Raw genomic sequence first — 25,972 nt, 5'->3', positions numbered from 1 at the left:
CTTAGGGTCCCAATTTGAGGGTTTGTCCCATTAGATCGCACCTGGCATGAAACCAGCAATGGCATTTCCTTCGGGGCTTGTACAGTTCTGAGAATTCCTAAGATTAGACTGAAAAGTCAGGGCTGAGGTGCCTCTGTGCCCTGGGGCATCCTATGCCCAGAATGAGTTGCACCACCTGTACCTCTGAGCTCTGTCTCCTGAGCTGTGCAGACATCTCTGTGCAGAGAGCATTGTGACAGGCAATGACAAAACTGATTGCAAAGCACTTTTTTCTCCCTGAACACTTCCTGCTCCCATGACGGCAGCTGAGTAACATGCAGTCAGACCTCTTACCTGGGGTGTTAGTCACAAGCTCTCTTGAGCAATCTCAGGTCAGCTCTTTAGACCATTGAGGGTTTCTGTTAGCACTTGTTTCTATTACCTGAGAATATTCTTTCCAAGCTCTTAGCAAGTTAGGCTTCGGGCAAATTCAGAAACTCAGTAACCTTGTTTGGCAATGTGAGGGAGTTAGAATGCTCTGAGCCGCTAGGCCAGACCATGGTGCTGATAAAGCCAGCCCAAGGCTCAGATCCCCCACAGCCTAGCTCTCTCCTGGGGTCCGCAGACTATATATATATATATATATATATATATATATATATATATATAACCTATAGCCTTGTCCAGCTGCCTGTAATGTGCCCTCAGTCCTAGAAGAGCCAGACAGCTAGGCACTAACAGAGCCTTGAGTCTGAAACCACTGCTGAACACCTGAGGGACAGCGCTCCCAGCATTGGCCTCCTTCCTGTGCACCTGACCACAGTCATCCTCAGCCCCACCCTGTGCTCATGTCACTCCACTTAAATAAGTCTTGCTCGTTTTGTGGGGGCTGGGCGGGGAGTGGGGAAGGAAAGAGTTTCTACAGATGACAGTCTGCTGACACAGTCGCTAATGTGGGAAGCAGGATTCTATGTGCAGCGGGAGTGGGAGGCTGCTTTGGGGACCGGGCTGGGGCTGGTTTAGAGACGGAGAAGGCTCGCTGTCCTGAAGCAGACGCACGCGTACCCAGCACACCTTTGCCTCACACCCCTCAAGCCCAGGAAGACTGCGGCCAGGAGGAGCACAGGAGCAGAGGAGCTCTGGCCTGTGTTCCCACTGATCTGTGCCAAGAAAACTCTGCTGCTTTAACTTCCCTTATCGGGCATTCCTGGAAGACAGGGCTTTGTTTTCATTCCTGGTGTCCTACAGTGACCTCTCACTGCAAGACCTGTGTGGTCAGGCTGCATCGACTCCCAGGTCACAGTGGAAACCAGTCACATCAGTTCTGTCAGCACCTACCTCCTCCAGCTGAAATGTGATTCTAGGCTGACAGAGACCAGCCCTGTCCCTTGGGCCAAGCACGCCACCAGTGCAGAACCATGAGTGCCCATTGTGGAGGTGAAGCTGGATAGCAGTCAGCTGTGGCTACTGAAGATGCCCTGTGAGGGACACCATCACTCCCAACAGCATAGCCCAGGAGGCTGGGCCAGGGCAGCCCCCAGTCAAGCAGGGAAGTCACCCAGCATCCCACCTGGCTGTGCAGCCCCCTGCTTACAGATAAGCCTGCGAGGTTTGCCCCTGAATATGTCATTCCTTAGAAAAACAAAGCATAAAGGTGTCACTGGATAGGCCTGGCTGCTTCTCTCGTCCTCTCCCAGGTGAGCCTGGAGGCTGGCACTTGTGCCAGTGCCTAGGACTGTTTTCCAGCCTGCCTTGGTGCCTGAAGGTGCATGGTGCTAGGAGCCATGTTGGGCAGGGTGTTTTAGGACAGTGTCGCCTTTTATGTGCAGATGGTTTGATCAGTATCCAACCCTGTTCTATCTACGTTGAGACCCTTTACCAAACAGTTCTGCTGCTGGTAGAACCCACCTCCCAAGTGAGTTCTGCTCCTATGGGTCAGGGGAAGGGTGCAAGGTGCCTTTGTCCTGGGTTCACTATAATCCACTTGAGGCTCCTGTGTACCTGGGGTACAACCAAACCAACCCTGTTCTTACTCCTGTTTTTCCTTTCCCTGGTTACCAACATCCCTACTAATCCCCTGCATCTAAGAGGGAAGCACAAGAGTCCTCATTTCTGCCCCCCTCTCCCCTTCCATCTCCAAGTGGTCGTCAAGCCTCGTTTCTGGTTGTGTTTTCACCAAAGCACTGCTGACAGACCACTCACTTTCCAATCCATTTGTCACTGTCCTTCCTGGTGCAAGTCCTCACATCTCTTCCCTGGACTGATTCAGCTGCCTCTCACTAATCTTTTCTGTTCAGCTGGGATCCTTTACTCCCTTCATCAGAGAGCTTCGACGGATCCCTTTCGCCTAATATCTAAATATCTAAATTCCTGAGTGTGGCAGTCAGGGCCCGTCTTAATACAGACCTACCTTTCCTCTCCAGCCCTGGCATTTGATGGCTCCAGCGTTCCCTCACTGCCTCTCCAGCCTCACTATACCAAGTGAAGCTCCTGAGCCTCCCCGCACATCACACCTCCCTCCCCCAGCCCATCCATCCGCCCGTGCCGACCTTCTCACACCCCCTCCCTGTCTGGAAGATGACTTCTGTGGAACTGTCCCTCTCCTCCCACTGGAAGCAACTGATTGTTCCCTCTTGTATTTCTCTCATAGCACTTGGCTCCTACTTCTATCATGCCACTGGTATTATACGGTAGTTGGTTCTCTCTCCTTTTATCGAGTGCACTACGCTAGGCACAGTGGGGAGCCGAATCAACCCGATGCCTCCTTCATAGGTTTATAGGTTAGCAAATATTGGTTTCCCCGTTACACGGTGAGTTCCGTAAAGATAAAGATCCTCTGTACTCTTGATGCCTATCACAGCCCCTGGCACATAGTGGCCACTTGCTCCATGGATGGTCACGAAGTGAACTCCAGTGGGCAGAGATAGATACTGGAGTGGAGGGACAGGGTAGGCGGATGTCTTATGGGTACAAGGTAAGTGGGAAACCTGGAAAAGTCACATTCTGTCCTCAGTTTCTAAAGGGCAGCCCACTTTTTATATGTGGTTAGCCCATTCATATGGAACCATCATCTAGGGACCACGAGGCCAATTTTGTGAGTCGATCTAAATTTTTTATCTGGATAGCTCAAAGAAGTGTGTACGCATGACCACTCTGTGGTCTGATCACCCGTCCCCTGAGCCAGCACGCCCAGGTGGACGGTTTGGGGCCCACCTGCTGCTCCTTGTTTCTTTCAGAGATCTGAAACTGGACAATGTGCTGTTGGACCACGAGGGTCACTGTAAACTGGCAGACTTCGGGATGTGCAAGGAGGGGATCTGTAACGGCGTCACCACAGCAACCTTCTGCGGCACGCCCGACTATATTGCTCCAGAGGTGAGTGCTTTGGAAATCTGAGCCCTACATAACCCTGATCAGAAGTGCCACAGGTTGCTTTTGTGGGCGGCAGCTCTATGGGCGGCGTTGAAAGCTGATGCCTCCAGCCTCCTTTCATGGCTCATTGGCTGAATGACGGCTGAAAATGTCTTCAGTTCCTCTAATTAAGAACTGGAGTCAAAAATATTTTTGGCAAACTTTGCAGTTGTTGCTAGGCTTTGGCCCTGAGTGAGGACAGAGTGTGCTCCACGCACCGCTACTTAAGTTTCTTCTTTGTCTCTGCTCAGTGCTTGGATCCCAGCCCCGGGTACAGAGGTAAAGACTAGCCCTCGAGTCTCCCCACCTGGGTGAGCGAGCCCAGTCTCCTCCCCTCACATAGAGGTAGATCCCAAACCCTCTCTGTTCCGGATCGGCACTCGCCCTACCTTGGCCTAAGCAGCCCACAGATGTGTGGCCACCTGGATGAGAAGGGGCCTCTGTGCTGACCACAGGGAACACAGGCCACTCGAGAGAGCAAGTGGAGCATGCGTGCCGGCCCAGGAGACTGCTTTTCACTTTGATGGTTCCGATCTATTATGTCCCCTAGTTATCAAGCACGCGTTTGTTAATCAGATGCGCGGAGCGCTTCTCATGGTGCCCCCCCCCCCCAGATCCTCCAGGAAATGCTCTACGGGCCCGCGGTGGACTGGTGGGCCATGGGCGTGCTGCTCTACGAGATGCTGTGCGGCCACGCGCCCTTCGAGGCGGAGAACGAGGACGACCTCTTCGAGGCCATCCTGAACGACGAGGTAGTCTACCCTACGTGGCTCCACGAAGACGCCACGGGGATCCTGAAATCCGTAAGTGCGGCTCACCCGGCCGGCTCCCGACCTGCAGCACGCCAGCTCGCTAGATGTGATTCTGTGTGTCTAACACCTCCACCCGTAAGCGGCCAACTTCAGCTGAGATAGGTATTTCCATCTGTAGGATCCAAGAGCCAGAGCTCTCTCTGGCTGCGTTCCTCTCTTATGCAACAGTTATTTCGAGCCAGCGGTGACAGCAGTCAATAGCGTTGTTCGCCACATAGCCGGTGTTTCTAGCCCTTGTGGCTTTGGTGTGGGTGAAGTGATGCTCCCTTCGGTCAGGACACGCCAGGGTGTTGGGTCACATGACCACCGTTCCCGGTGTGTTGCGCTAGTGATGGTATTTCCGCGGGCAGTGTCCAAGGAGCAAGACCAAGGGCCCTTTCCCTTGGTGCTGGGAGGAGAGAGGGAGGTTTTCCAAACCTCTGCAGATCTCTCTTGCTTCCATGTTATCCTCATGCAAGCCAGGTGCCAGGCCCAGGATTCCGGTGCAGTGAGGTAATGCATCATGCTGAAAAAAGTGGTTTTTGCATGCATTTAAGGCCCTGTACTGGAAGCCTTATTTTGAAGTGAGGAGGAAATATGGATTGCTGCCTTTGTGTTGATAATAAAAAAGCACATGGTAATTTGGGTCCATTCTGTAATGACATTAGTTGAGTTCGAAAATCATGTATTACCACCTACTGTGTGCCTGGGGCAGTAAAGGCGAACACCAGGTCAGTACTTCAGGCTGCTGGTTCATTCCTGAAAGGTGTCAGTGGTGCCAGGAGCTTCAGTTAGAAGCCCAGGGAGCAGCTGCATTTCCTCACATAGGAACTCCAGTCCTGGAATAAAATTCGCCATCTTAACTTTTAAACTACAGCTCAGTAGCATTAAGTACATTCATCTGGTTGTACAGCCGCCGCCACCATCCATTTGCAGAACTTTTTCATCTTCCAAAACGGAAGCTCGATACCCCTTAAGCACTAACTCCCCCCAGTCCCGGGAAACCACCATTTCGCTTCTAGTCTCTATGAATGTTACTATTCCAGATACTGTGTATAAATGGAATTTGTACACTTGTCCTTTAGTAATTAAAAAATAAAATAAAAACCATGGGGTCAGAATCCAGATTCTCCTGACTCCCAGTCCAGGGTTCTGAGCTAGACTACATCTGGGCGTTTCCCATTTTTCTTCTACTTCCCATTAATAAGTGTCTTTTAACCTTAGAGCCCCACATTTTTAGCACGTAAGTCACTCCCTCATGTGACTCTGTCCTGTTGTCCCGGAAACATAAGCCATTGGAGGAAGCTACTAGGATGCTGTGTACTTACTACCCACACAGTGTGAATCTGCCACCTATTTAACTTTCAATAAAGTAGGATATCGTATTTATGATAATAATGTTACAGCATTGTTTAAAGATTATGCATTTGAATAATGCCATAATACCAGAAATAATTATTATTCTTTTCACCTGAGATGAGTCTGTGACCCTGGAAGATGAAACTGATGTTATAAACTAGAATCTCTGTTTAATTCAGTTCAGCAGATATTTGTCAGATGCCTTCCCTTTGCTTGGCCTGTGCTTAGTGCTGGAATGAAGAGATGAAAAGACATGACCTCTTACGTTGCTCACAGTCCAGCAGGAATGAGAGCATGTAAACAAATACTCAGTTCACTGCCAAGAAGTGATCAGAACTCTCTCTGGGAGGCCAGGACAGGGAAGGTGACCTAAGGACAAGACAGAGGAAGTGGCATTTTAGCTGGGTGTTGAACAAATAAGGGTTCAGTGGGGTTGACAAGAGGAAGAAGAGTATCCTAGGCAGAGGAAATAACATGCACAAAGCCTCAAAGGTGGGAAGAAGCATGTGCGTGTTGAAAGACATGGAGTGTTAGGTGCAGGGTGGGGGCGTGAAAGATGAGTTTAGGACGTGTGAACCTGAGGGTCTGGGGGACAGACCCTGCAGAAAGTGGTATAGACCTTGCAGTTGATCACATGGGTCTGGAACTCAGGAGAGAGGCTGGAGCTGATCACTCTAGCATGGCAGTGGGAACGTGGGGGCAGATATTGATTAGGGGAGAGGGGGAGGAGTAAGATGGGACAGCATGTAAGCGGTGACAGTGGAAGAGGGCTCAGTGAGAAGGTTAGGAAGGAATGACTTCAGGTTGTATAAACATCTACATCTACAGTTTTATTTGTGGTGAAATAGTCCAGTGGTTTTACAACGTGGGTTACCAGAAACTGGTGCTGCAGTAACTTTCGAGTAGCACTAGCTAGGTAGGAACAAGTGGTCCTAGGCCAGATAACCGAGGGCTCGCACAATGGATCTGTGCCAGGAGTTGGTTAAGCTGAGATATTTTTAAGGACTCTGGACAAGCTTTCATTTTGTTGTACAGTTCCAGATCAAGGGAAGGCACACTGCTTTCTTTTAAAAATACAGACTTCAGGCGTTCTAGGATTCTGTGAGCTTGGTGACTTCCAGAGTTCCTCGTGTTGAAAGCTGACTCCATTCGATGATGTCTTGCATAGCCTTAAAAACTCAGGAGGTCATGCTTGCTAAGTTTTGGATTGTAATCACTTGTCTTTACCCATAATTTCATAGAGCTGGGTGACTATTAGAAACACAGAATTTCAAAGAGGGCAGATCCTTAAAACACTGGATTCACATCTCTACTTGAGGGATGAAGCTAGGGCCCAAAGAGGTGAACCAGGTGCACATGGTGGGATGGAGAGAGCACACACTCATCAGAGGCAAGATACCTGGGCCTCATTGTACTTTTCCTCTGCTTTCCAGTAATGTAAGACGGTGATAACACCTGCAGTACCCACTTCAAATGAGGTAGTGCCCATGAAAGCATTTTCAAAGGGGCCTGCACTATGCAGGAGTAAGTCACTAGTGTTGTTAAGTTATGAGTAGCAATTTCACAACCCACTGAGAGGTGTCATCATCCTCTCCTTGGACAATTCGCCAACATCATCAAGGTTAGTAAGTGCCGCCCAGCCACGTGGCTCAGCAGTTGAGCATCGACCTAGGATCCAGGAGATCGAGGTTCGATCCCCGGTCAGGGCACATGCCCAGGTCGCGGGCTCGATCCCCAGTAGGGGGCATGCAGGAGGCAGCCGATCCATGACTCTCTCATCATTGGTGTTTCTATCTCTCTCCTCTCCCTTCCTCTCTCTGAAATCAATAGATATATTTAAAAAAAAAAAAAGATTATTAAGTGCTAAATTGTATATAAGGCTGTGTTACATTTTTATTCTGGAGAGAACTGGATTTCTGTTTTTCCAGGAGCTCTCTATCTAAACCAAAGACACTTATGCCCGATGTAAATAGTCAAATGAATATTGATACACCTGTTCATTTGACAGGCATATATCAATGCACAGCGGCCACAGGACTGCTACATTTATGTGCTGTGTGAGGGGCCGAGGGTGCAGAGATGAGCCAGACAGACATCATCCCTGCCCTCATGGAATTCACAGTCCAGTTGGGGTGACAGATGTTTAAAAAAGAAATTATACAAATAACTACATATCTGTATACAATTTGATAAGAAAAATGTCTGAGGTCCTAGCTAGTTTGGCTCAGTGGTTAGAGCATCGGACCAAGGACTAAAGTGTCTTGGGTTTGATTCCAGTCAAGAGAACATACCCTGGTTGTGAGTTCAATCCCTGGCCCCAGTCGGGGCACATGCAGGAGGCAGCCAATCAATGTGACTCTCTCACATCAATGTTTCTCTCTCTTTGTCTCTCCCCGTCCCTTCTACTCTCTCTAAAAAAAAAACAATGGAAAAAATATCCTTGGGTGAGGGTTAACAACAACAACAGAAAAGTCTGAGGTGCTTTGAGAATCTATAAGGGGCAGACCAGTGTAGGCTGTCAAAGGAGGCCATCCTGTGGAGACGACCTTCAAGCTGAGAATAAAGGCTGCAGAGAAGTTAGGGCTATAACTATGCAGAGATCTTGAGAAAGGAGAAGCCCGTTTGAGTAAGTTCGTGACTGAGGTGTTACCCACAAATGTGTGGGGTGATGGTGCATGTAGAAGACAGGACACGAAGGACACAGGAGACCACATGAAGGAGTTTAACCTTTATCTGAAGTGCCAAGACACATCATTGAAAGATTTCAAGCAAGCAGGAGTGACAAAATTATTTTTTCATATTTGAAAGATCACTCTGAATCAAATAGACTGAAGTAACACAGAGGAAATACTTGGGATTTTTTCCAAAATAGTCCAGGGGTGGCAGGGAGGAGCCGATCAAACAAGATTAGGCGTGTCAGTAACTTTCAAGGCTGGGCGATGGATATACATACTAACATGTCTTTGAAAATGTCCATAAATGGTTAATTTTTAAAAATTAACATATGAATCAAAGTGTGTCTATACATAGGTGCCTGTGTATGCATATTTATATATGTATGTATACACATGTAGGCTGTGTAGAAAAAGTGAACTCAGCCTTCATGAATGAAGTGAGATTATTTAACAATACAAGTATATACAAAAAGAAAAAGTGATGTGAGCCATGGATCTAGCTACATCTTTTTTTGGTTTACTTTTTAATTTATTATGAAATATAATGGCTCCAGCTACATTTTTTTGATTCCCAATAAGAGTCTCAAGGTCCTGGACTGGGAGTCTGTATCACCCTGGTCATTTTTATGCTACAGACAAAATTAGTGGTTTTAGCATACTTATTCTTTAACATCCATGAACAGTCTCCATACCTTCTCAAGAAGAGTCCCTTCAACCCCCAAGTTCAGTACCTAAGTGTACCCCAAAGAAGGATTTTTAATAAATAAATGGAACAGAGGAGAGCTCTCTGGTAAACTTGGCCCCAAGGTGCACCTCTCCCTACCCTGCGCAATTCTTTTCTGCTGGGTTGGGTCTGCCTTTCCCACCAGAGAGGCAGGAAAGGACCAAGATCTCCCAGCTAGCCCTTTACATCCGCTCTCACCACTACCTCAGCCTGACAGATCATCCCCACTTGGCTTCCTGAGATTTCCTGATATTTTCTTTGGAACAAAAGGTCAGGACAGTTACTGGAATTGATGTCTGCTGGGTATTTTGCTTGGCCATTTTTTTCCCTTCAAAAGAAAATGCTTTCTGAATTCCTTCCTACCTTTTTAAATGGAAAGTATTATTTCATATCTGTAGAAACTGGGTAACCATTTATAATAAATAACATACCATAGAGTTAATAAAGACCTCAGGGTTTTGTATAGTGTAACAGTGTCAGTGAGTCCTCCGAATTCAGGGTGAGGGATGCTCTTGTCTGCAGAAAGTGGTTGAACAGGATGGGCACCAATGTCTTGCCCAATGTGACTCCTATCCCAATATTACTTCCTACTGTGGCCCTTCCCATCATCACCTTTACCTCCCCCCTCCCCCACATGGTGGACTTTTCAAGTTCTTTGCATATGGATGTGCAAACATTTCACATAGATTGAGAGCAGACACTTGCTTTTGAGAACACTTCCTGAGGAACACAGAATCAGCCCAGAACTTCTACTTGAAAAAACTTCTCATTAACCAGTGAGCCTTACAACTAAAAATAACCATAGCATGTACTCAAAAAAGGTCAATTGAAAGACTTTTCCTTGCTTGCCCTTTGTCTCTCATTTTTCATCTTCCCTTTAAACATACATGTTAATGCTCACATGTGCATGTTCTGAAAGCAAATAATTCCCACCCCTACTCTTACAGAATAGATTATAAAAGCTCACAACGCCCACAGAAGTTAACACAGAAAAGGGGGATACACACTTGTGTAAAGAGCAGATATAGGCCTTTCAGATCTCTGACCTTAAAGATGATGTTTTTATGGTTTTTAACTTGGTTTTGGAATAACTACATTTTCTATTGGCTACCATGTTACTGAATTTCCTAAACTGACACTAAATCATCCCAAAGTACTACTAATCATGACAGAAGAAAATATATAGTTTTCTTAGAGCTTCTGTGGTTCAACTGGTTTTGCCAACAGCTAGCTCTGAAAAGACCTGGGGGAATCCTCACAAGTCCACAGAGCTTAGGAAGGCGAAGGCCTCTGAGGTGAGTGTTCCTTTGTGCTAAATCATCTCCTTAAAGATCATGAGGCTCAGTGCTGACTAGGTGAAGTCAACACCCCTTCCTCTGCACTCACACAAGTGGCCGGGTTAAATAAGTGGTAAAAGGAGTTTGGTGAATTCTCCTGAGTCACCTTTGTCAGTCAGGAGGCATTGTAAACTTAGCATCAGAAGGAGATTATAGAGTACTTTTGTTCCTAAACTTTATAGAAATTAAAGTGTGTGTGTACATGTGTGGGTTTATCTGTCGTCACACCTATCAGATTTCATCACCTGTGCACTGTCTACAGGAGTCCTGTTTGTCTCTGTGAACAAAGAGAGAACCACAATTCTAGAACCTTTTTGCCACATCTGTCCTACATCTGTCATCAGGCAGTTGATTGGAGCAGTAGTGAGTTAGATCCTCTCTATTTTCTACTCCCCCTCCTGGTACAGATTGGAATGCTCAAGGGAGCAACCAAGGTGGTTGGCCAAGAGGAGGCTGAGGAAGTGGAGGAAACACTGAGACTAGAGTAATGCAGAGGATCCAGCTTCAGACCATGAGAGCTCATTTTTCAAACACTATTTTGGGGAGAATCCAAAAGAAAGTTACTGTAAAATCCTCTTAACAAGAGGGATGGTTTGATATTGGACAAGATGGCAGAGTAGGTAAATGCTGTAGTTACCTCCTCCCATGACCACATCAAGTTTACAGCTAAATTATAGAACATACATCACTGAGAACCACATGAAGACTAGATGAACAGAAGTCCTATAACTAAAAATATCAAGAAGCCACAATGAGACTGGTAGGAGGGGCAGAGATCCATACCCACAGTATGGCAGTTAAGAATTGGGGGGATATCTAGGCTGTGGAGGTGCCCCCTGAGGAGCAGGGGTCCTGATGCCACACCAGTCTCCCCAGCCTGGGGCACCAGTGCTGGGAAGAGGAGTCCGCATAACATCTGGCTGTAAAAACCAGTGGGGATTGCATTGAGTGAGATGGAGGCTGCTGGAGTCCCAGGCATTCCTCTTAAGGGGCCTTTGCATGGACTTTCTCACTCATAAACTCACTTGTTCTGAGCTCCAGTCCTGGGGCAGCAGATCAAAAAGTGCCAGGGAAATATGGGGAGGAACTGAATTGACTAGTGTCAAGGCGACACTGGAGGATCAGGGCAGCTCTCTCCCAGGTCGGAAGCCCTGGCAGGCACCATTGTTACTTTGTTGAGCCCTCCTCCCACCCATGCAGCAGGCACAGTTGGGCACCAAATCTCTAATCTCTATTAACCTGGCTGACAAGTTCACTACACTGATTCCTGGAGACCCCAACTCACACACCTGCCCAGGCGATTACCAGTGGCTTTCTACACAAGCAGCGTGCCTTGGGCTCATGATGCAGACTTTCTTAAAATCTCTCAAAGTTTCACAAACCCCAAGCAAGCAGTAGCTGGCCTCAATGTGCTTTGTATCTCTTGCTAAATAGCCCCAGGCCTGGCACAAGTGGTTACTATTCTCAACTTGCATTGTAACTCCTATTAAGTGGCCCCAAACCTGTGGCCAGTGTTGGCTTGGAAAGTTAACTTCAGCTAAGTGACCACAAGCCTGGTACAAATGGTGGCTGGACTCAGCTCATATTGTGGTACCCACCAAAGGGTCCCAAGCCTGACACTAGTAGTAGCCAGACTCAATTCACAGCATAGCCTCTCCCAAGCACCTTTAAGCCCAGAACAGTCAGCAACAAACCACATATCACTTTATACCTTCTATAAGGTAGCCCCAAGCCAGGCACAAACAGTGGCTGACCTTGGCCTACACAAGAGACTTTCCTAAGAAGCTCCAGAACCAACATACCTTCCAGCTTCAAACCATACCAGAGTACCATCTAACCAGCTCCACAAATGACACACCTAAAGGGCAGACTCAGCTGGCGCCAGAGCCCTGCTAAAGTGACTCACTCTGAGGGGTCAGCCCCTGCACAACAGCTTACACCTGTAGTCATGGCTATCCCTCACAGCCAGTCAGCCTGAGAGTCAGTCCTTCCCTTTAACATGCAAACAGCAATCAAGGCTCAACTGCAACAGATGGGAACACACAACCCACACAAGGGACACCCAGCTCAGGTAAACTGGGAGACTGCACCACTGAGACTCACAGGACATGTACTACATAAAGCCACTCTGCCAATATGAGGAAATGTAGCAGATCTAATACATAGAAACAAACACAAGGAGCCAGCCAAAGTGAGACAAACATGTCTCAAATGAAAGAACAGGACAAAATTCCAGGAAAAACAAAACAAAAAAACTAAGCTAAATGGAGATAAGCCATCTACCAGATACAGAGTTCAAAACACAGGTTATGAGGATGCTCAATGAACGTAAGGGAAGGATAGATGAACTCAGTGAGAACCTCAGGAAAAATAAACTATAAAAAAGAACCAGTCAGAAATAAATACAATAACTGAAATGAATACATTAGAGGAAATCAACATCAGATTAGATGAAGCAGAGGATTAAATCGGCAATCTGGAAGACAAGGTAGCAGAACACACCCAATCGGAACAGCAAACAAAAAAAAGGATTTTAAAAATGGATAGTTTTAAGGGACCTCTAGGGCAACATCAAGCATACCAACACTTGCATCATAGGGATACCATAACGAGAAGAGAGAGCAAGAGATTGAAAACCTATTTAAGAAATAACAGACATTTAAGTCTAGAAAGTCAAGAGAGCCTCAAACAAGATGAACCCAAAGAGGCCCATACCAAGACACATCATAATCAAATACTAAAAGTTAAAGACAGAGAGAAACTTAAAACTAGCAAGAAAAAAGCAGTTACCTACAAGGGAGCTCTCATAAGACTATCAGCTGATTTTTCAACAGAAACTTTGAAGGTCCGAAAGGAGTGGCATGAAACATTCAAAGTGATGAAAAGCAAAGGCCTACTCTAGCCAAGATTACTCTAGCCAGCAAGGCTATCATTTATAATCAAAGGAGAAATAAAGAGCTTCCCAGACCAAAAAAAAAAAGCAAGCTAAAGGAATTCATCACCACTAAACTACTTTTTAAGTAGAAAAGAAAAGATTAAAAATATAAATAAGGAAATATGGGAAAGAAAAAATCACTGACAAAAGCAAACACTTAACAAAAGCAGTGGATCAGCCAATTGTAAAGCTAGTACAAAGGTTAAAAGGCAAAAGTAGGGCCTGGCCGGGAGACCATGGTTTGATTCCCGGTCAGGACACATGCCTGGGTTGCGGGCTCGATCCCTGGTCAGGGGCCTGCAGGAGGCAGCCGATCAATGACTCTCTCATCATTGATGTTTCTATCTCTCTCCCTCTCCCTTCCTCTCTCTGAAATCAATAAAGATATATTAAAAAAAAAAAAAAGGCAAAAGTAGGAGGATCATGTATAATCACAACAGTAAATTAAGGGATACGCACAAAAGCATACACAAAAGAAGTAAAAAATGATGACAAAAACAAACAAGGAGAGAGTAAGTAAAAATAGTGATTTTATAATGTGTTCAAACTTAAGCAACCATCAACTTAAAATAGACTGCTATAAACATAGCTTGGTATATATGAGGCGCATGGTAACCACAATCTATAAGATTTTATACAAGAAATAGAAATGAATCCAATCACAATGCTACAGAAAGTCATCACCATAGAAGAGAGCAAGAGAATAAGAAAGGAACGGAGAAAAACTACAAAAACAATCAGAAAACAATTAATAAAATGCCAATAACTACATACCAATCAATAATTACTTTAAATGTAAATACAGTAAGTGCTCCAATCAAAAGACAACTTGATAAAGATGTTGTACATATATAAATGGAATATTACTCAGCCATAGAAAAGATTGAAATCTTGCCATTTGTGACAACATGGATAGACCTAGAGGGTATTATGCTAAGTGAAATAAGTCAGACAGAGAAAGACAAATACCATATGATTTCTCTTGTATATGTAACCGGATAAACAAAACAGTAACAAACTCACAGAGAACAAATTGACAGTTGCCAGATGGAAGATGGGTTGGGAGGGTTGGATGCAAAAAGTGAAGGGATTAGGAAGTACAAATTCTCAGTTACAAAATAGTCACAGGGATTGAAAGTACAGCAGAGAGAACATGGTCAATAATACTGGCAGGCAAAAGTACATTTACAGTTGTTCATATGGAAAATAATACACTAATAATAATACAAAAATAAATTGTTTTGCATACTCACAACTGTAAACTGCCTTTTGCCCATCCCTGTATTGTAATACCTATGCATAGCGTCAGATGGATACTGATCGGGATGATCACTTTGTAAGTTGTACACCTAAAACTAATATAATATTGTATGTCAACTGTAATTTTAAAGTAAAAAGCGTACTATTCTTTTTCTCATTCCAATAGCCGCTCCCTGCCCAAACCAGTCTCAAGCTGACCCCTGTGTGCAGTGAGAATGGCAGGGTGATTGACTGCCGCAGTGTGCAGGTTACTAGTTCCAGCCCTGCCTGGTATATTCCACTCGGGTGCAGCCTGAACAAGCTAGAACAACACTCCTCCTGGCCCCTCCAATCTTCCATAGCAACACCATTCTGTATAATAAGTTTTCCTTGGGAAGATTACAGTGTATTTCCTTAGAGCTATTTTTAAAAATCCATTATGTATCCTCCCCACCCTCACCCCCAGTCCCCCCCCAGTGGTTTCTTGTCAGCTTCATCTTAGGTTGAAATGTTTGTCCCTGCCTTCCCCTATGGAAAAGTGACATCAGCGCCAAGTCAAAGCCCTGGAGTCTCTCCCCGTGCTGCCCCGTCAGCTCACTCACATGCCTACCCCGTATTCCTCTTACCACTGCTCTGGGCCGGGCGGTGCTGCTGGCACAGGTCGTGCTCGTGCCTGTGCCTCACCACCGCAGGTGGCATGAAGGGGTGTGAAAGGAGAAGGTTTGATGACTGGTCTTCCTAACTAGGTCAGACTGTGCCAGTGGCAAAAGACAGACATGTGTGGCTGCAACACACACACAGAAGCCTGTGTTTTGTCAACCCCGTGTTGTGCGCCCATGTTGACGTTGGCCATCACAGCCATGAACCATACTCTATTCTGTGTCCTGAGCTCCTTCTCCGCTCTCCTTCCCCAGGACACTGTAGAGCCGTATAATGCCTTCTTCCCATTTCAGAGTGTCTCCCCGGAATATTGATGGGCCTGTCCTGTGGCACAGTTCCCTTCCCTTCTGGCTTGCTGGCACTAACTGCTAACTCTCTCTGCTCTTTTGTCTGAAACTGAATGAAAGGAGGGTGATTTTGTTTGCCCAACTCCCAAATCCAACTATTAGGTAGAAAATACAGCGTGTTCTCCCTCCTGGAAGACAATCACATTAGACTGATTGCGCTATTTATATAACTAGCTCTTTTCCTCTGAAATCAGACAGATTTTGAAAGAGAAAAAAATACTTTTAGCCATTGTTTACATTTTAAAGAGTTTCAAAAGTACATGTGGATCCTGTTCTCTCAAGACGCAGGGTTAGTTTAAACTCTATCCTGTGGAACATCCAGCAACCCCAAACCAAAGCTTCCTCGTGTAGCAAAGCCCATGAGACATGGGAGTGCTGTGCCTGACCCCAGATTTACAAGGAAATTGCTCCTTTGCACCTTTTACCTTGTATTCATTGCCTTCCTTCAGTTGTAAAAGCAGATACAATTGCACGTTAAAACCTAGGTATTATTTATCTTCTTGTTTTAAGATTGTCTTTAGAAATCTGTCCTTTCAGAAGGATTGTTTTCCAGAAACCATTACTACCTCCCCACTGTTGGAGCCTGGGGCTGTGAGAGCAGAATCAGACCTTGTTCTGTCGTTACTGACTGCAAAGTGGGGGAGCAGGGAGAGCCAGATGAGCCTTGGGGTCAAGGCTGACCTCAGATTTCAGTCTCTCAGTCCATGCTCTTGCCTTTGGGTAGAACAGGATGGACCTATAACTGGTTTGACAAGATGCTTACTGATAGGAACATTTATTAAGGGCTTCTTATGTGACAGGCATTTTACATGGAGTATCTCATTTACTTGTCATAGCAACCTTCTGAAATACAGAAAAATCTCCATTTTATAGTTGGGGAGGCCGAGGCCCAGAGAAGTTAAGAGATTTGTACAAGGTCACACAGCTCATCCTTGACAGACACAGATACAGATCATGGGACTGCAGAGCCTAACCAGTTAACCTCAGTGCCCTCCCAACCAGAGGGACTCTTCTATTTTTTATATATCTTTCCCTAGTTTACAGTCAGCTTCCCAGGACATTCTTGCATAAACATGCCCTAAATCTCTTGCATTTCACTCTAGCACTTCCCTTGGGAAGACTCAGGGCTCGCTGCTCTCCCCTCTGGTCAGCCCTCTGCAGCCCTGAGAGAACTGGGCAGTTCCCCATTCTCAGGTCAGGTGGGCCACTGAATCTTCTCTGGCCTCTAGTTAAACTCCACTTGAATGAAGGCCGCAGAAGGCAGGGGAATGCAAAATGAGCGCCTGAGTCTTGCTCACTCTCCTGTCCCTGCTCCCAGTCAGCTTAACACTTACATTCGGGGTGGAATCAGATTTTCCACCCAGGCCTCCTCACTCTCCGCAGCTTATAAAGTGCTTTTATTGACCCTAGAAAACATTCTGCCTCCTTCAGTAAATGTGTCCAGAATCTTTCATGAAGTTACTTTATTTTTCTTCTTGGCTGACTTTCTCGCTTGGCCCACAGTCAGGAAGGTCAGCTGAGGTGAGGCACATTTTAAATGCGACCTTAGACACAGACAAATGATTGCTCAAGCATTGTTAGCTTGTTTAGCATTTGGGTCCCCTTCGGGACATAAGCAAATAAAGGAAGTTTTCTGTGAGAGATTCTGCCATTACCCTTCTCAGCAGTGGGGACTCGGTGTTAGGAGAGCCCTGTGCCTAGCCTAGGGCCGTGAGCTCCTAGGTCGCCAATTCTACACACCTCTCCCGCTGTGTCCTGTGAAAGACTTCAGGCCAGGGACTGATGTCACCTGTTCCCTTAACTCCCCATCTCTGCATCTTTAGAGGGGGCTAGTCACAGCGGGGCTGTACCTCCTCCTGGACATGGCCCCGTCCTGGTTTCTGTTTCATGCCATTTGCCCTCTTCTGGCTTCTTCCTGAGCCCCTCCCGCTGCCACCCTGGCTCGCTTCTCACTCTGGGCCAGGGCTCAGAAGCCGTGCAGCAGTGAGCGGAGCCAGCCGGGAGCGGTGCGACATGTGGCCGACCGGCGCTCCTCTCCCCGTCTAAGGAGGCAGCCACTGTTCAACTCCAGGCCATCTTTACCCGGAAGAAATACAGGTCTGGTGCTCCGAATATCCCATTTTCCAAGAGAAATCGGAAAACTTGACTTTTATGTGATGAGACATTTCCTAGTCTCTAAATGTTTGGCAAGTAATTAAAAGTATTTTAAAACACACTACATGGGCCAAACAAAATGTCTGCGGCCTGGGGCAGGTCTCAGCCTTACACTCGCTCCCCTTCTGCACACTCTCGCCTGCCCTCACGGCTTTAGCTCTTGCTCTCACCAGATGCCGCCGTCTCAGCGTCAGCGCTGTCACCCTGGGCTGCATGCAGACTCTCACAGCCGGTCACCTCCGCGGGGAGGTCCCCGCACCTCAGAGGCAAAGCCGAGTTCACCTGCCTCCCAGCTCTGCACACTGGGGGTCTCGAGAAATGTTAGGTGCTTTTGTTCATTCCTCTAACAAAAATACTGCCACCACCGCTCTTCCTCCCGTCACTATTAATACTTCGCACAGTAATCTGCTGCTCCTCCCGTTAGCGCCACCGCTCTGCCAGCTGGCCAGCACGCAAGGGCCCTGTGACCTTGACCGGCCTCCTGACCCCTTCTCCCGGCTCCCGGCTGCCTGGATTGTGTTGTTCCTCTCCCACAGGCCCTGCCCGACTTGCTCGCAGCTTTTCCTTCCCACCAACCAGTCTTCCAGCTTCTGAACCTGTCCTGTCTTCTCAGCTTTTGTCTCGGCCTCCTCAACTGTTCACCCGCCACCAACGCCTGACCCCTCCATTCGGGCCTTATTCATCACACTGTGGCAAGAGTCACCTCCCAAATCACAGGGCAGCTCTTGTCACTCAGTTCTTCATGCACTTTTCATGCATCCTACTGGCTCCTCAACCACATGTCAGCCGCATCACGCCACGTGCTTCGCCACCAACATACTAGGCGCCCACGTGCCTCTGTGCATCATCTGTGCTGTGTTAGGCATGAAGGAGGAAGACAGTTGTCCCTTTGTTCATTCTGTTCTTCTGCCTCATCTCTTGTCCTGTGCCACCTCTTCCATGAGGCCATTACTTGCTTTCCTACCACCAGCGCCCAACGCTATTGGCCCTGTCCGTCTTCAGGGTTCCCCCAGCACCGTGCTCTCTCTTCTCAGTTCATCCAGCTGTGTTTTATGGGTAAAGTTTGCTTGCCTCTCCCTCCTTCTCTGGATCAGCTCCTTCATCCCCATGTCACCCCCACTGTCCTTGTCACCTGTGTCTACATGAGGCCTAAAGCACTGCCTTGCATACAGTCGACACCTGTCAACCTTTGTAAATCAAACTGAATTAAACTTTAAGTGAGGATGGCTGTGTTTAAGGGATCAAGACAAGATATTAAAAGTCAAAACAGCCCGTCCAGGTGTGGCTCAGCGGTTGAGCGTCGACCTAGGATCCAGGCGATCAGGGTTCGATTCCGGGTCAGGGCACATGCCATGCCCTGGTTGCGGGCTAGGCAGCCGATCAGTGACTTTCTCATCATTGATGTTTCTATCTGTCTCTCTCTCTCTCCTTTCCTCTCTCTGAAATCAATAAAGATACTTTTTTTTTAAAAAAAAGTCAAAACAAAAGTGTTTTGTTATCCAGAAGGATTTATCAGAACCCTAAGGGGAAGTACCAAGCTGGGGAAAGTGTTATTCTGCCCATCTCCGTCTCCAGGGATGCAATTTTTAGAGGAGCAGCCAAGATCTGGTCTCCTTTTCCTCAGGCAATACCTTTCCCCACTGCCCCGTAGAAGCTTGGCTTCGGAGCTGGGGCAGGGGTGAATGGGCAAGGTCTCATGAACACTGGTGTTTCTGCCACCCTGGCATGAGAGCTGTGCACCATTCCCCTTGCCCAGAAGAACAAGTTGTACCCACACATTCACAAACTGTCCTCTGCTAGCATCACTGGCAGGCCTGGGAATTTCCCACAAGGCATTTGGATCTTTTCTCCTTGTAACCTGAGTTTTCGAAGTACAGTTTTTTGTTTATCAGTTCTTAGAATAGACACTGCTCTTCTATCAGGGATTGTATTCTATTGACTTTCCTAAGGAGAGAATCTACCTGTTTCTTTTGTGTATGTATTTTCCCTTTCCTGAGTGACTAATATTAATACTCCTCACATCGAGGAAGAGCCCAAGCAGCATGAACCCCTAGCTCTTACAAAACTGAGTTATTTATGAGATAACGTACTTCCTAACTCCTCCCTGCCCATGGCAGGCGCCTGGAAGGCTGCCTGCTCTGATTGACCCTATGGAGCTCCGAAATGTCCTTTCCCTTTCAGGCTCCACTTCCAGTCCAGCTCCACCTGTGGCCTTGCATCCCTGTCACTAGGAGAGAGAACAAGCCATCAAACCCCATCCGTGTCTTCATTTTTATTGGCTCTCCTTTGAGGCTTTTTCAGCATTTTATGAGACCCATCCTGTGGGATTTGCTGAGGGACTTTCGCCACCGCCTCCTTTCTCCATATGATCATTTTCAGCGGAAGCGACACTGGAGGTGTAGCAGCTCTGGACACCTGGCACGGCAGTGTGGCCACCTCTAACACCACCTTTTCACATCTGCACCTTTCACGAGATCGCCTTTTTATTGACTCTGGAAATTCCACTCCAGAGCAGTTTCTATGAGTACAGCATCGCTTCTGTCCTGTATTCAAAATTCAAACTTAGAAAGGGGTGCTCAGGGGCTGTCATAAGACGAGAGGTATTATCTGAGGCAATTTTCTTTTTAAAATGGGAAATTAAGTTAGCTTCAGTGTCTTTGAAGTCTAAAATCACATTCTGGCCGTGAAAAGTGAATTATCCTGTGTAGTCTCCAGTCAGGATGTGATTGGAAAGCCTTTACTGGCCATTCTGCAAAAGTAGATTTAGCCCAAAACATCTTGATAGGGACACAGCCCCAGGGAAGTTTCCCAGTTGATACAAAGACAAAAGGTTTATGTACTCACACTGCTTGAATCCTTGGCGATGCTTGTTTTAATTTTTGGCTAATATAGCAAGATTCTCAAGTCATTTAACGTTTCAAAATTCAAGGACGGGGGAGAAGGGAGCATCTTGAAGGGGAAAAAAACAACTTTTAATTTAAAACTATGATATCTTTGTTGCATAAAGAAAAGTGGCCAACTTGTCCTAGAGCCAGAACACAGAACTTTAAGTTTTTCACCCCTGTGGCTTCTTCACAGAGATCTTCAAAATAACGGCCCTCTCTCCTCTCTCTGTGGTCTTGTCAGGGAGAGGGAATCCCGGCCAGCCAGGCGGGTCTCAGAAAATGGCACAGCTGTTCCCAAAAGTAGCCCCATTCATAAGATGCAGACTGTCTACAACTGCAGAGCTGGAGAAAGGCTCGCTATTTTTACAAAGAGTTTCTTTTCTTTAAAGAGGAAAGAAAAATACATGGTATTTACAGAAGAGAAAATGGACCCTTCAGCTTTATTTTAGTGGCCACGTCTGACATGGAAGTGGGGAGGGCCGCAAATACACAAGCAGTTGCATCTTCAGGGGATGATTCACGGTGGCTATGCTGCCCGGGATGGAAAATTCAGCAAGCTAAGAAAGATCAGCCCGAAAGCTGCACACGGGCTCCTCCACCAGAGCCGATGCCTACCATCTTGCGACATACTTTCTGTAAATGACTGACCTACTGACTCTCTTTCTTCCCTTCTCTCTCAGTTTATGACCAAGAACCCTACCATGCGCTTGGGCAGCCTGACTCAGGGCGGCGAGCATGCCATCCTGAGACACCCTTTCTTTAAGGAAATAGACTGGGCCCAGCTGAACCATCGCCAACTAGAACCACCCTTCAGACCCAGAATCGTAAGTGTCCGAGACCACCATAGTAGACTTGCCTCTTTCTTAAGTGTCACGGTGTTCCACCAAAGTCACTGAGCAACTGGATGGTCCCCTGTGGAATAACCATACCTGAAGTGCAGCCTGACACTTGGCAGGGCAGCCTTGCCCCTGAGTCGGTACCTCTCCGCATGCCCAGGTTGCCTCTCACAACATTTTCACCTCTTACTTGCTACTATAGCGCAGAGCTCAGGCCAGAACAGGACAAGTCTGTTTCGACTGGAGAAACACCAGGAGCACCAGAGATACCTCCCCAAGCTGCGTGGGGCTGCCTTCCTGAGGGTGGGCCGGCTCTTGGTCTGAGAAGTAAGCTCTTTCTTAGCTGTGGGTCCAGAGATCCACAGTGGGAAGGCAGAGATGTGGATCAAGAGTTAGGGGGACGAGGGATGCTCCAAAGGCAGAGAACAAAGTATCATTGACTCAGATAAGAGAAGTGGGAGGTCTAACAGTAGTGGACGTGATCTTTTCAGCATAGTTTATAAAGATGAAAAATATCAACATTTCCAAACACAAAATTAGGTTAATCTGTAATAGCTCCCTAGGTTGGACACCAGGCACCCAAAAGGAAAGCCACTGCTTTTAATGGGCACCCACCTGCCAGCTCCTTGGGATAAGGGAGAGTTTTGCCAGCTGGGCATAATGAATCTCACAGGCGAGTATAGTAAGGGGCAGTTGTTCCCTAAACTGAGCATTTCCAAGAAGTCTTTTGAGAAAATCTCTTCAGGCACATAGACCTGTGTACAAACAAGAAGTGGGGCAAGTGTGAACTTGACAAATATGAGCTTGTGTGCCTCTCGGTGCAGCCTGTTGAGAAGTGGCACCTCAGCGAAATGGAGAGTAAAGGGTGAGTGAGTCGGCTGGTTCAAGTGACCAAATTAATTCCTTAGCCTCCCAGCCTACCACTGGCCTTACCCAGCAGGATTTTCATGGGATTAGTGAATTGGTGGTTACCAAATGCCATAATAATACACATTGCAGTAGATTCACTATAAAATGCTGTTTAATCATAATTGTTATAACTGTAAATAATGCTCCAGTGTGAGTGGCAGAGCAGTTCTCTGAACTCACCGGGCTAAGACTTATGGAAGACCAGTTAGTCTCAAGTGCATAATGTGACCCTTGTTTCCTTGTTGACAGAAATCCCGAGAAGATGTCAGTAATTTTGACCCTGACTTCATAAAAGAAGAGCCTGTTTTAACTCCAATTGATGAGGGACATCTTCCTATGATTAACCAGGATGAGTTTAGAAACTTTTCCTTTGTGTCTCCAGAATTGCAACTGTAGCCTGATGGAATGAGAGAGGTGGATCACAAGGGGATACAGATTTTTCCAGGAATTTCCTTGGTGGGGACTCCCCAGCATCAGCCTTAGAACGGGAACGTTCACGTCAGGGAGCAGGTGGTGAACGCTGAAGGACGGAACGTCAAGAGAGCAACTATTCCAAGTCCTGAGGGAGCCACAGCACTGGAGACAGATATAGCGAAGTGAGAGTTCATGAAGAAATACACTGTTCAGCCTGTGAGTTTCCATGGCTATTTCAGGCTTGGGATATTAAGAGGAACCAAAAGGAGAGAAGGTGTGAAGAATAAACTGGATCCTAGAAAATACTCTGAGCCAAACAGGGACAAATCAAGACTTTGTGTGGACCTGTCTGTGCTCTCCTTTAAGCTGGTGAGCCCCCAACGCTGGCAGCTGCGAGAAGTCTCTACACGCTCATGAACAATCTCCAGATAAGGAAATGGATGGCTTTCCAAATCGGATGATTTGCTCCAAAAAACAAAAAATGGTATGCAAAAAATTCATAACCTAAAGCTCCATCTTGAAAACATGTTGGGCACCAAGACAACATTCCAACCGATCCTCTTATCTTTGCCTTGGTATTTATTGAGCGCCGCTGAGACGGTGCCGCAGTATCGAGCGCCCAGTGGGCTCCGGTGAAGATCTGCGTTCACCGAGCTTTCATTCTGCAGCCCATTCATTTACCCGAACGGTGTTTGCGTCCGTGAGATGCCTCGCCACGTTGCATATGTCCTACTTCTTTGTCTGTACCTAACTCTTTTTTCACACAAGGCTCACTGCCACAACAGCAACTTCTCCACACAATCAGCAGATGAACTAGAGGTGCTGGCTGCCTGCTGACTGGTGGAATCTCACTGTGGGGCAACGTGTCGTTACTGCTCTGGACTCCTCACTGAAGAACCGCATGCCACTCACGTCAATGACCGGACTTATGGCTTATACGTTAGCAGTTTATTTAAGTTATATTTTAAGAGATGGAGATGTTTGTTTGGTATGCATTCTAATAATTAGAAATGGCTCTTGTAAATGGGACATTTATCAAAGAAGGACCTTATGATATATACTCATATACTGTATGCAGTTGGAGAATTTTATCTGTCTGGAAATAAATGCATTTTGTAGCAAAAAGAAATAATTTGTTTTGTCTAGAAGGATTTGTCCCATCTCCTCTAGGAGAGTAGATATCCAATGAAAATAATAACTCTGAGCAGAATGGATAGAACTCTTGACTTAAAGCAAATTCCTGAGAAGAAAGGTTGACATAACCTTCTGTGTATCCTTTTAACAGGGGTGGGGAACGTCCGGCCTGCAGGCCCTATTCAGCCCTCAGAATCATTTGGTCTGGCCCTGCCAAGGCAACCATAGGTGGGACTCAAAATTCAATAAATCTAGGAGCTTTTTTCATAGCTAATTTTTAAGTTGATAATTTTGTATGGCCTGTGAATTATGTTATAAATATCCAAATGGCACTTGGCAGAGAAAAGGTTTTCTACCCCTGTAATGAACATGGCCTGTCCCATACTGACGAAGATTTCTGTTCTGAATCTCTGTAATGACTGCTAAGCACTGCTGCAACAGACCACTGAATTCTCAGTAGCTAGATATAATATTTATTTCTCATTCACATAAAGTATAGTGCAAGTTCAGCAACCCTCTTCCCTCTTTAACTATGCCATCTGGAGAAATGTAGCTTCCAAGGTTGCCGTGGCAAAGAAGAGAGGGGATGGAGGAGGCCCTTGCTGCCTAACTACCTCTCTGAGGGGACATTCATCACCTTGCTCACATTTGATTGGCCAGAACATGGCCTCCCTCTAACTACAAAAGGGATGGGCAATGACAGAGCAGCGAGGGCTGTCTGGCCAGTAGTAACAGTCTCTGATGGGGGGTCTCTTTTATTATCATTATTATTATTGACTATATTGCCTATGCAGTACTGTATTTTTTTATTGATTTAAGAGAAAAAAAACACACACATAGATTTGGTATTCCACTTACTTATGCATTCATCGATTGATTCTTGTATGTGCCCTGACCAGGGATCAAACCCACAATCTTGGCATATGGGAATGACATGCTAACCAGCTGGGCTACCTGGCCAGGGCCCTTGGGGTTCTTTTTTTTCATTCCAAGGTGAAAAGTATACTTTTGAATGAGTAAAGTAGCTAGAGCCTCCCTTTTACTTTTATTTAACACTTAGCCATTCCTAGGCACTCTCACCTACGTGGTCTCACAAGATCTTCATAATATCCCTGGGAGTTAAGGCAGGTCTTTCTACCACTACTTCCAGTGTGAACACTGTGGCACATTTTATAAATGAGAAGAAAAGAGAGTCTCAGAAGAGTTGAGCTATTGGTTGCCCAAAGGTTTCAGACTTGGTGAGGAGTGAATCCAGTCTAGAGTCTAAATCTTTACAATACTAACCCAACAGACTTCTGGAAAGGGAGGGATCGTTCTGACCTTGGAACTTTTTGGCCTTCATAGTTACTTTACAATTCAGGGTCTTCACTGCTCTGTGGGACTGATTAACTTGCTATGGTTTATCCCACACTGGTAAAGACCATGAAGAATAAACCTTGCCTCCAGTGTGTGTTTACAAAATCTATTATCACGGCCCTGAAAGGGACCCACATTCCTCTCTGATGAGTCTGTAATCACTCAGCAGCTTCCCTCTTTACAATCTATTCTTGAGCCAGCTGCATAGGTCACTTTGGGTTAAGTCCATTCTTTTAGGATAATCCCAGACCTATCAGACAGGTTATCGACAGCCAGTCGTCTTGCAGTGATAGGATTTCCATTGCCGCTTCGTCATTTTTCTTTGTGAGGAGGGGAGAGGTACAGGATATTTACTAAAACTCAGAGTCTTCCTCCAGGGTCAGAGCTCGGCTTCCGATCTTTCGTCGGTCATCCTAAACCTCGCTTCCCTTCTGAGTGTCACAAGGCCGGCAGGCGGCCTGCACTCCTGGGCAGGCTGGCCACGCGCCATTCGATCAGCAGGTGCTGAGTCTGCTTCTGCTGGAACTGCTGTGTCCCCTGAGTTCAGATGGCAGCGAGAGGTCAGGCCGAGGTCACACCGACCCTCCCCTTCCTCTTGGATAAGGGATATTTAGAGACCTCGGGTCTTGCCCTCCTGCCGTCCTCCCCAGCTAGTCCTCGTACCCACCCCCATCGTCCCTACTGCAGTTATTCCACACTGCACTGGGCGTGCAGGCTTCAGTGTTTGAAAGGGGAATAACGACAATGCACTTCCTCTGAGAGCATCAGCTTTCAACTGCAAAAGATGTTTTCACTTAACAATAATGACTAACATTTAGTGCACGTTT

At 46.5% G+C, this 25,972-nt stretch overlaps 1 protein-coding gene across 1 annotated transcript in view; it reads left to right on the top strand.

Moving 5' to 3' along the window:
* PRKCH (protein kinase C eta) overlaps positions 1-24,008 on the top strand; it is a 199,735-nt gene extending 175,727 nt beyond the window's left edge. Inside the window, exons 11-14 of the mRNA XM_016198227.2 lie at positions 3,216-3,354; positions 4,005-4,193; positions 21,177-21,320; positions 22,491-24,008. Coding sequence (XP_016053713.1) covers positions 3,216-3,354; positions 4,005-4,193; positions 21,177-21,320; positions 22,491-22,637 — 619 coding nt within the window. The 3' untranslated portion in view covers positions 22,638-24,008. The remainder of the gene's footprint in view (positions 1-3,215; positions 3,355-4,004; positions 4,194-21,176; positions 21,321-22,490) is intronic.
* The last annotated feature ends 1,964 nt before the right edge of the window (positions 24,009-25,972 follow it).

The sequence above is a fragment of the Miniopterus natalensis genome, chromosome 1, assembly GCF_054644295.1.
Source record: "Miniopterus natalensis isolate mMinNat1 chromosome 1, mMinNat1.hap1, whole genome shotgun sequence".
Taxonomy (NCBI): domain Eukaryota; kingdom Metazoa; phylum Chordata; class Mammalia; order Chiroptera; family Miniopteridae; genus Miniopterus; species Miniopterus natalensis.
Note: the sequence above shows the minus strand (reverse complement) of the source record. Positions and strands in the feature narration are given on the sequence as shown.